This window comes from Micromesistius poutassou, assembly GCF_964030765.1.
Source record: "Micromesistius poutassou genome assembly, chromosome: 13".
Taxonomy (NCBI): domain Eukaryota; kingdom Metazoa; phylum Chordata; class Actinopteri; order Gadiformes; family Gadidae; genus Micromesistius; species Micromesistius poutassou.
Window position 1 is genome coordinate 10,742,937 of NC_140283.1, and position 11,163 is coordinate 10,754,099.

The window sequence follows — 11,163 nt, forward strand, 5'->3', positions numbered from 1 at the left end:
AATAAACGAACATAGGTATAGACAACTATAAATAAACTATAAATAAAGTTAAAAACACATAAACTCACTATGAAAATAGACAGAGTGACATTGCAAGATCCAGAGCACCAGTCAGTTGGGACTACCGTGTTCTAAATGTGCTTTCTGTGTGTTGTATGTACACAAAGGGAATGAGAGGGGGCTTTTTCAATCAAGAATTGCACTGCTGTCAGTTCAAGAGGGGTCCTTCTGTGGCTCTTAGTTGTATGTCCTTTTGGGCGTTGCTCTAGAGCATTTCTCTCTATGACCGTTGATTTGTTTTTGTCCGGCTCCTGACAGACCTTTTGTGTAGCCTGTTGCTGGCCGCTAAGAGAAAGAAAACACAGACATAACAAAGTCATAAGCATTCAAGTAAGTGTTGGTCACGGTATGCTAAAAGTCTGCCTATGTGTGATCATGTTAATACATGGTCTGATACCAGAGAGACTGTTCATACAAGACAATGCATTTTTTTTTTTACTTTGCCTATGGTTTCTTTTACTTATCTATTATTTTATTTTATTTTATTGTATGACAATGTTTCGATGTGAAGCACTTTGAGTCTGCCTCGTGTATGAAAAGTGCTTTAGAAATAAAGTTGCCTTGCCTTGCCTATGTGCCAAGAAATTTTGTAACACTAACATAACATTCTGCACTGATCGACTGAACCAAAAGTGACATCTTTAATGGAATCAAATCGTATTAATTAGTTAAATTATCAGCCAATTTTATCATAGTAATTTGGGTTCCATTTAAGCGTTGGTTTCAAGAAAAATAAAGAAAATATAATTGACACGCAATTCTCGTGGCACTTGTGGGTAAGGTGTGTAATCTTTTAGACTTCTTTAGACTCACCCTCTATACACTCCACATGTGGCTCCTCCCACTGGCCATCTGCCATGCAGCGTATAACAGGCAGGTGGCGCTGGGTGTATCCCGCCTCACACTGGTAGCGGACTATGGAGTCCACTGGATAACGGTCTCTGCTGTCACTGCCCAGTGGCCGGGCGTGCTCCACCACTGGGGGTGCTTGACATGTGACTGAAGGGTGGACAGAACAGTGACATTAGCAGTTAAAACGGGACAGTCCAGCGGCAACAGGCCTTCTTCACGTGACATTTCGGAGGAGGACAGTAGTCGGACTCACCCGGGCCACTCTTGCAGGTGAAGGGCAGGTGGTAATTGCAGGGGACGTCGTTCCACTTCCCGGCCTCGTGCCAGATCATGACCACACAGTCCTCCTTTGAGTTGAAGTAGCTGTCTGGCTGATTCGGCCTCCAGTTCTCGAAAGCCTGATGGACGGATCAGAATGGGAAAGTTAGGATGACCGACAACATGCCCCCTGCTGCACACATGCAGTGATACCGGTAAATGTTGGGTGGCAGTGAAATAAATGCTGTAAAACACCCAGGTAAAAAGCATTGGTACTGTCATTTTTGGACGAAACAAAGTTTACCAGAGGGCTGCCGTCTGTCCAGCGGAACTCATTCTGCACGTCTCTGTCGTTCAGTCCAATCCACTGGTAGTCCTGGGCGTTGGCTAGCGTGCCAACATCACGACAGACACATGTAAAACATTAATCCTCCATATGGTTGTTTCAACATGGACATGTCCAAAATGAAGCGAAAAGAATCAGGCGCATTTCCATTACAGGCCGAAATGGCCCACAATATCAAACTTTTTTTCGTAATCTGATGAACGGACCACGGCGCGCGCCTCAGACTACTCACAGTTGACAAACTGTTGTTCCTGAGCAGAGGTGATGCTGACCAGGTGGGCGTTGAGCTCCTGACACTGCAGCTCTGCCTCAGACCAGGTGTGTCTCTCCTCAAAGTGCAGGTAGCAGCTGCCCATGAACTCTAACCAGCCCTCAGCACAGCCCATCAATGCTGTAAACACACCAAATATATATAGAAGCCTAAAGATTAACTGCATGTACATAGTCAGTATATGCATCTACATTAAAAAAAAAAAAAAAGTTAAATACATTTTACGTAAGTGTCCTGCAATGTGCCACGTGGGTGCCATGTGGGTTTATAGGAAACGTTTACAAACATACAAATGAGTACAGAGGAACATTCATAATTATATAGAACTGTCACAGAGAATTACCTATCATATAATACAAATATAGTACACATTGTCTTCTTCCCAAAGCGCAATCTAAAACAAGCAATTCAATTAAATCAAAAAAGCAAAGCTCTTCTTGCAGAACCTATAGGTTCTGGGCAGGGAGAATGTATAATATGAGGAGCGTGGTTTTATATTGATAATGTTTGACAGGTGTTTACCATCCACGACGGCAGGTGGCTCCACCACACCAGGGGTCGCTAGTTGGACTGACGGTGCAGTATAAGTCACATACGCCTCCTCCGTGGGACCTCCACGCGCCTCCCTCTCCACCTCTAGCTCCTGGCTGTGCTCTGTGTGATCCATGCTAGACTCTTGGTTCCCTGGGTAGCTCAGTGTGGATCCGGGGGCCATCTCTATGGAGAAGCCCGGGGTGGTGGTCTCCTGGTGAGGGAATCCACTGCCAGAAAAGTGCAGGTGGCTGTCAGACTCGCTACCGGACCCGCCTCCACTGACTCCTCCACTCCCTTGTCCGCTGATCTCAACCACCCCGCGGCCCTGCTCGGGTTGGCGCTGCGTGGTTATCTCCATCATGCCATCTTCAGTCAGGAGGACGACATCACCCTCGCCAAAGGATCCCTCCCCGGACGTCGTCCCAGAGCCAAGACCGCTGCCTGATGAACCGGAGGAGAACCCACCAGAGGGGAAACCGCCCGAGGGGAGACTGCTGGGTGGAGAGCCGGAAAGCTCCTGCTCTCCGGAGGTCTTTTCTGTGAGGTCCACAAGGCCTTGGTGGACAAACAACACGTCTGGAAGTCCTGAGCCAGAGATGGAGCCGGAGCTGAAGCCACCGCTCCCTGATCCAGGCATCATGTCTGATCCTGACCCGGACATCATTCCTGAGCCGAAGCTTGATCCTGACCCGGACGTAGCTCCAGATCCAGAAATGTAATCAATTGCCCCTCTGCCAAACTCCTGCTCTGTGTGTTTCTGATGTGTTTTTTCCACCCACTTTCCATCCACCATAATGATATAGGACTCGCCACTGCTACCAATGAATTCCCCACTTCCACTCGCAGAACTTGCTGAACCAGATCCTGAAGAAAAGCCACTGAACCTGGATCCCTGCTGTCCATCCGGCCCCTCTCCTGACCCAGACCCAGATGCACCAGACTCCCGTCCCCATGTACCAGAACCAGATCCCAATCCACTGCCAGGATAGCTGATGGCACCACTTCCCTCCCTTGCCTCCTGGGGTTGGCCAGATGGAGATCCTTCTCCCGAGGCCATGTGTCCACTACCACTGAAGATGATCTGGAACCCCGATCCGGAGCCCTCACCACTGGCACTGGAGCTACCGGACACCCCTGTCTGATCCCCGCTGCCACTACCACTGGCACTGGAGCTACCGGACACCCCTGTCTGATCCCCGCTGCCACTACCACTGGCACTGGAGCTACCGGACACCCCTGTCTGATCCCCACTGCCACTACCACTGGAGCTACCGGACACCCCTGTCTGATCCCCGCTGCCACTACCACTGGAGACACCGGACCCCCCTGTCTGATCCCCGCTGCCACTACCACTGGCAGAGTGCTCCTCAGATGATCCAGAGCCAGAGACATCCACGGTCGCTACAAGTACAAGGGTAAGAATGGGTTTAATTGGTACCACTGAAGAATCAGTATGAAAATATAGACATTAGAATGAGGATAGGTGAGGAAAAGGTCTGTTGAAGATCCACTGAATTAGTTTTAGCGTTGGTCTACAATTTGTGTCATGCAATAAGAAATCAAAAGCTATTAAAAGCATGTTAAAGTATCCTACCTGGTGGAGCAATTTGGTCAGTTTTAATTTCCGTCTTGTTCATGACTTCCTCCACCACAAAGGTTGTATTCGCACCAGTCTCGGTTTTGACGGAAACAGAAACTGAAAATCACAAAACCACATGGGAGACATTTGGACGAGCCATATAAATGGATAATAAGACATTTTAATTTCACTTTCTGATCAAATAAATTGTATTTTTATTATTTTTTACCAGTAGGCACAGCTTTGACGACGTTCGTGATAGTCATGTTGATTAGCTCGTCAACCGTCTCTTCAAAAGTCTTTTCCACACTGGTTTTATTTTCAATTTGAACTACTGGAATCTCAGCTGAAAAGAACAATCACATTTTTTAATAACACAAAGTGAATGAGTGAACTTCTGTGAGGATATATTTACAGTCATTTTGTACAGATGATTTGTGTCAGACAAAATAGCTTTTTTTAGCAATTGGATTTCATGACATATTTGTTTTTACCAGTTGGAGCTTTGTCAACAGTGATGATTGTCATGTTGATTAGCTCTTCTACCACCTCTTCAAAAGTCTTATCCACACTGGATTTATTTTCCATCTTAACTCCAGGAAATTCAGCTGAAAAGAACAAGCACATTTTTAAATGACACATACCGGTAGTGAACTTCTGTAGAATATATTTATGCTTAAAGGGTTGGATTTCTTGTATTTGATGGAATTTCAATGTTTTCAAATTCAGATTTGCTGCTGATTTTTTTTTTTGCATATCACATTTCACCCAGGAATTAATTAATTAAATAAAATTAAATAATAGTTAAGCGAAACACACCACATTGCTCAGGCGAAGGAAACACATACAATAAAAGAATGTCTACATAAATATAATAACTAAAGAAAATAGTTCCCATATCCGACATTTCACTCTGGGGCAACACAGCGATGTTGTTGCACTACCTCTGAAACAGTAGGCGTCGTAGCGCGAGTGCTGGTCAGGGAAGCCAGTCTGGTTGGGGAAGGCGTAGATGATGTGCACCCCGGCCTGGCCGCCCCCGCAGTGGGCCCTGGGGCTGGTGATGGGGTAGCGGACGCTGCGGTCCAGCAGCCAACCGGGGCGGCACTTGTCCAGGCCCTGGTTCCAGGCAGCGTACAGCTGGCCGGTGGTAGCCAGCGTGGTGTTGAGCTTCTCACAGTGCTGCACAGCCTCCTCGTAGGAGAAGCTGTCGTAGTCACTGGAGTAGAACACCTTGCCTGGGAGACGGTGTTTTAGACAGTGTTTTTTTAGGGGGTTTAGAAAATTCCTCTACAATACGCTTTCAATCTGTGGTTTGGCAGTCGCTTTCATTCAAAGCAACTTTTAATGTGAGGCTGAGAATATTCAAAGGATGCCTTCAGTGTAAGACCAACTCATTATTTCTTATCTAAGTTATCCATAGTCTGTTTTTTCTTCTGTATGATTTCATCCAATGATAGTGTTTCAACAACAAAACAAAATAACCAAGTAAGTGATTAAGCGGTTCCCAGGAAAGCAAAGTGGTTTTTGAAGGTTCAAAAACCACGGCAGCCCATGTTGACCTAGCTAACTTGCGTTAAACCAATTGACATTGGTTAAGATAAACACACATTCATTCATTTTGTCTGCTTGTAACCAGTTCAGGAGGTGATAGATGGAGGAGATGTCAGAGCACATATATTTGAAACAACTTGTCAGCAAACGTGTCATGGTGTTCCTATGTCATGGTTGTGTCTCACCTGGGAGGTGGTCCACGTAGCAGTAGACGTCGTAGAGTTCGCTGGCAGTCCTCAGGCCGTACGACCTCACCCCTGGCAGGAGTTCCAGGTTACCTGCACAGTTACCTCTGGGAGACACGATAGGGTACCTGGGCCACAAGTCAAACAAGGGACAGTATCAGTGATGAAAAATAAGTTAATCAAAGGTACTATCAGTATTGGGTTTAAGGTAAACACACACACACACACACACACACACACACACACACACACATACACACACACACACATATCGCACACAGGAGTCGACCAAGTACACATGAAAAACCATGTTTATAAGATTGTTATGGGGCAGTATAGGGACTTTGGATGGGATATTAACTAAGGAGTCTTTACCATGATTACAATTTGAACATGTCCCCTTTTTAATTTCATATACAATATATTAACGTCCATTAACATTTTGTTGATGAATGGACTCCCAAGCTACAAATGTCTGGTCAATCTGGTCACCTTAAGCCCCAATCTCAAATTACCTATCTGGGATCAATAGAGTATTACCTTATCTTATCTTGCAGCTGAACACTTAGTTCTAACCCAATTTTAAAAAGCCTATAGGTTGCGTTGTGTGTTGTACAGAGTGCGAGTCCTCCTGTTCCTCACCTGACGGTCTGGTCCCGCAGCCAGCCGGCGTCACAGTGGTGCAGGCCCTTCAGGTAGGCGGCCTGGAGCTGCCGAGGGCTGGCCACCGTGGCTCCGATGCTCTTGCACGCCAGCTGGGCCTCCAGGAAGGTCAGGGTGTAACGGCCCGTGATGGCCCGGTAGTGGAACACAACGCCTACGGAGGTCATAGGTTCACAATGCCAGCCCGACAAATTAAGTCTGTTTTGTATATAGGCCTACTGCTACAACTACTGCTAGTATGAAGTTAATAAGCAGATGTTTAACCAAAGCAAATTTTTTTTTTTTTTTTTTTTTTTACATGTCTTAAAGGGGTTATGCAAAGGATTTTGCATGCATGAATCACTGTAAATTGCTATACAGGAATAGGTTGTAATTTATCTTAAAAAACACCTTGGGCTGGAAAGGAAATACTGTAGCACCTTGACCATACGTCCCCCAAATGTATTCAATATATTTCACAACAGGCCTTTTGAATCTTCATCATTAATTTGGTTACACATATAATAATTACGGTGTCACGGTGTCCAGTTCTTTCAAGACAAAGACGACAAAAACAACAACAACAACAATGTCTTGAGCACCTTGGGGACCCATGGGAGCATCTTCATCAGTCAGGTGCACTCCACGGCCGCCCGTTGCCACGGTAACGGTCTCACTGGGCGGGATGGGCAGGGGGGAGAGGGTCACCGTCTCTCCTTGGGCCTCCTGGGACGGGGTGGTTCGGCCGGGGAGCTCCACCGGCCCGGGGGTCATAGGGATGACGCCAGGGAACGGAGTGGTCAGCACCGCGGGCTTCATTCCCCCGCTGCCTTCAGCTGTTCACCGAGTACAACCAAAGACGTGTTACTGAATCCTGCAGTCTAGCCTGGGTTATTTTATATGAACATCATGGCTGCACAGATAAGACGCCTGAGGGTTCCGGATCATGCTAATGCCAGTTCTCGCAAGCCACACCGACTGGCCACCTCAGGATTGGAACACGTACGCTTCAACCTCGTTCGTAAAGCATTGGAGGTGAGGGTGACCCTCACCTCCAATAACGCTTCACTCGGTCTCACAAGTACTTCAAGTACTACAAAAATCGTTTCAATTCAGATATACGTTTCTCTCAACAATAGTTACGCCTCTTGGTTACTGTATAGTTACACCTCTTGAAATTACTTGTGAGCTATTTGCGTTTTCTTCTACTGGGACTAACACCTACATTGGTAGCATATGGCATCGTAGCGGGTATCGGGGTACGGGTATCCCGTCTGGTTGGGGTTCAGATAGACGGTCCGGACCCCCAGCAGGCCCCCTCCACACTGGGGCCGGGCCAGGTTGATGGGGTAGCGGACGCTGCGATCCCCCAGCCAGCCGGCGCTGCACACGTCCATGCCGTCCTTCCAGGCCAAGTAGAGTTCCCCTGTGGTGGCTAGACGGGCGCCCAGCTTGCCACACTGGTCCCCCGCCTCGTAGAAGGTGAACTTCTCCACGGAGAAGGAGTAGAAGACCCTCCCTGGGGGAAGACGGGAGTCAGGGACGTTAATTCATCAATAGCATCACTGTTCTCTGGTTGGTGTTCCATTGAACAGGCTTCTTCAGGTCTGTAAAGGCTTTCATAAGAGAGCGATCAACTTCTTCAACTTCCAAAGAACCTATTTGGCTGACTCAATCTAAAATGTTCTAAAAATCGATCAAATGTTTGATATATTCTACCAACATTTTTGCAGATTCTCAATACTTGTTTCTCAGATAATGGCTTGACTGGAGGTAAATATGCCTTTAACTAATTACAATATGTACCAAGCATGCTTGACCGGTAATAAAAAGTAGTAGGAGGTAAATGTAACATGTACAATTATAAAGAATTTTAGATTACTTATTTACTTATGAAGCAAAGTATACCGCCCTTTTAACAATATTGAATAATTTATCTGTATTGTTGTTATAGTGACAATCCATTTATCTTTTAAACAGAAATTTTTTAAACAGTTAAAAACATGTTAATTGTGCATCGGTTTAGACTAGAGAGTACCTGACATCTTTTCTGCAAAGCAGTAGACATCGTACGTCTCGTTGACTTCTCTCACGCCATACGTTCTCACGCCAGGGAAGTCCTCCTTGTCTCCGTAGCAACCGGCCCTTGGCTCGTGAATGGGGTATCTTGAGGACAACACAGTGTTGTTTATTTAAAAGCAAATCAGGCCCCCTTTTTCATGGGGGAGTATAATGACTCCTGAGAGCCCTGAGAATATACACTTGAATGTGTTTGTTCTGTCTGAGTAAAGAATAACTATATTTTATTTTATCTAGCAGGGCGGAACGGCTCAATTGCTCAATGGAACTTATTAAATGTAAATAGGCAGAGTACATTTACACTAAAAACATATTCTGTTGTACATGCGTTGAAAACCAACTCATTGAGGGATTTTAGAAAATAGCCCAATGGTCACTGGTAGTAGACGTTACTTGTGAAGATAAGTCTATCACCCGTGCCCTGGTACTTCAAAGGATCAGACACATAATTTGTATTATTAGAGAGACACCTGCACTTGTGTTACATTGATGACACCTCTGGGAAAATTCTCTGTGTTGTTGGTGTGGTCTTACCGAACAGTCTGGTCAGACAACCAGCCAGCATCACACTGGTGGTATCCATCATCATACGCAGCCTGCAGCTGGGCCGGGGTGGCGATGGTGGCGCTGTTCTGCACACACGCGGCCTGGGCCTTCTCAAACGTCAGGGTGTAGCGGGTGGAGATGGCCCGGTAGTGGAACACGATACCTGGGGAACCATAGAGGGGCCAAACGTTTGAATTTGAATTAAATGTCCCACATTGACCACCTGTGGTAGTGGGTTGGGTCGATTTGGTGTGTGACTCAACGGGGTACAACATTTCAATGATATTACAACCGATAGTGAATAACCAATCAATAGTTTACACTGCCAATCGTGCATTGTCCCGTGACATAAAGTGTCTCGCATCCACTTCACTTGACTACAAACAACTGTACATAATCATGTTGAGCCATATGATGCTTATATGCTTATAAATTGTTTCTTTTGACATTTGGTGTCTCACTCAATGTTTGGTCTGTAATCAACAAGATGAGAGGGCACTTTACTCTTCCTGGACAGGAGGACAATGATGGTGTCACAGAAAAAAGTACAGGACAGACGTAGAAATGACAATATTTTTCTATGCTTTATTATAACTCTATAATAAAGCATAGAAATGCAAAAATAAATCCAAAAAAGAAAAGAAACAGAAGACACTGCGGCCCACCTTGCACCTGGACGCTGACCGAGTCGTAGTTGTCCTCCAGGCCGTGCAGCACCTCGCAGCGGTAGGTGCCCGAGTCGCTCGCCCGCAGCTCCGTCACCTCGATGGTGGCGTCGGTGGACACCAGCGGGTAGTTAACCATGGTCACACGGTCCAGGTACTCCGTCTCCACCGCCACCTTGCCCCCGGAGGCCACCAGGATGGTGGTGATCTTCTTCGGGGTGACGTAGGTCCACTTGATGCGGTGGGCGAGCGGCGCCATTGGGGTGTCGGTTCCCGGCTCCTGGGTGGCCGTGTCCTGGAAGTAGCACGGGATCACCACCTTGTCGCCCAGCAGCGGCCGCAGAGCCGTCTCCACCGGGATGCTGACGCTCAGCGTGCCGTCCAGGCCTAGGCTCGCCAGACACAGGGTGGATGGATCAGCTCAGTTTGTCGTTCATTTGTGTCAGGCACAGGTACTGTATATACGTTTTCCATAGTGACCCGCGTTGAGTGGAAGTCCGGATAGTGTGTGTTTATCCACAATACCAATACCATGAGGGGAAACGTTCTGAACTCGGCTGGCCCAAGTGGGAATCTAACCCCTGACCCTGGCAGTGTTAATGCCTTGCTCTACCAGTGGGAATCAAACCTGTAACCGTGTCAGTGTAAATTATTATTCATATGGTTCAGGAAACCATTAATGATCATTAATTGTTGTAATTTTTATTCCATTTTTGCTTTTTGTTTGGTTTGCTTACCATTTCATTGAAATAAGGACATTTGGACTAAAAACACATGTAATGTGCTTTTTATGCACTTACTTAATGTTCATTTTCATGAACAACGAAATGTCTGTCTCTCTGGATGTCTGTCTGTACACTTACCATCATGTTCTTCAAGCGGTGCTGTCGCCGTGATGTAGGGCAGGCAGATGCAGAGAATAAGTAGAGGAGTCATGGTTACCTGAACAAGAGAAAAATAATCCAAAGATGAGTCTCTTCATATCTATTTTCATCTTTCTACTTAAATTAAACTAGGACAGAACAACACTCCATCACCCAGTACAAATTCAGAGAAACTATGAACAGCTTTCAGGATAACAATGTTTCTAACTTCCTAACCTGAACCTAAATAATGTGTTTCATTAATGGTCTGAGAGCAGTCTGAGTCTGAAATCGTATTACGATTTCCTGAAAAGCTTTGTGACGTCCATTGTTATTCATGACATATGTGTGTGGCCTTAGTGTCCAGGTTCATTACGTCATGGCTGCCGCTCCAATGGAAAAGGGACATCAAAAGTTGTCATGTGGAAACAGGCTGACTCCTGGCCAAATAAAAAAATGAAAGACCCTCTGTCTCCTTTACAGAACTTTTGCTCAATGCTCGAATATATTCAATTGGGGAAAAAAAGCATGGGCATTCGAGAGAAACATTACTCTTACTAAATACAGTAAAACATGAATTCCCCTTTTCTATATGTTTACAAATGGCCACACAATTTTTTACTCTGTTCTGATCAGTAGCTAGTTCTCGTAGGTATGCTACATAGTACATTTTCTTGGCTGTTCGCCCCTTTCTTAATCTCTCCACATAACATGGCACTCTCAACATGC

At 45.9% G+C, this 11,163-nt stretch overlaps 1 protein-coding gene across 1 annotated transcript in view; it reads right to left on the bottom strand.

The window, feature by feature from the left end:
* Positions 1 to 280: 280 nt before the first annotated feature.
* The window catches only part of LOC311357861 (brevican core protein-like), a gene marked incomplete at both ends in the record, with an annotated part of 13,263 nt that continues 2,380 nt past the window's right edge, over positions 281 to 11,163 (bottom strand). The window contains 18 exons of the mRNA XM_084477883.1: positions 281 to 345; positions 874 to 1,059; positions 1,166 to 1,310; positions 1,475 to 1,557; positions 1,749 to 1,907; positions 2,310 to 3,722; positions 3,916 to 4,017; positions 4,130 to 4,234; positions 4,395 to 4,508; positions 4,845 to 5,138; positions 5,640 to 5,767; positions 6,282 to 6,456; positions 6,884 to 7,117; positions 7,507 to 7,800; positions 8,320 to 8,447; positions 8,895 to 9,069; positions 9,572 to 9,958; positions 10,435 to 10,513. Coding sequence (XP_084334009.1) covers positions 281 to 345; positions 874 to 1,059; positions 1,166 to 1,310; positions 1,475 to 1,557; positions 1,749 to 1,907; positions 2,310 to 3,722; positions 3,916 to 4,017; positions 4,130 to 4,234; positions 4,395 to 4,508; positions 4,845 to 5,138; positions 5,640 to 5,767; positions 6,282 to 6,456; positions 6,884 to 7,117; positions 7,507 to 7,800; positions 8,320 to 8,447; positions 8,895 to 9,069; positions 9,572 to 9,958; positions 10,435 to 10,513 — 4,266 coding nt within the window. The remainder of the gene's footprint in view (positions 346 to 873; positions 1,060 to 1,165; positions 1,311 to 1,474; positions 1,558 to 1,748; positions 1,908 to 2,309; positions 3,723 to 3,915; positions 4,018 to 4,129; positions 4,235 to 4,394; positions 4,509 to 4,844; positions 5,139 to 5,639; positions 5,768 to 6,281; positions 6,457 to 6,883; positions 7,118 to 7,506; positions 7,801 to 8,319; positions 8,448 to 8,894; positions 9,070 to 9,571; positions 9,959 to 10,434; positions 10,514 to 11,163) is intronic.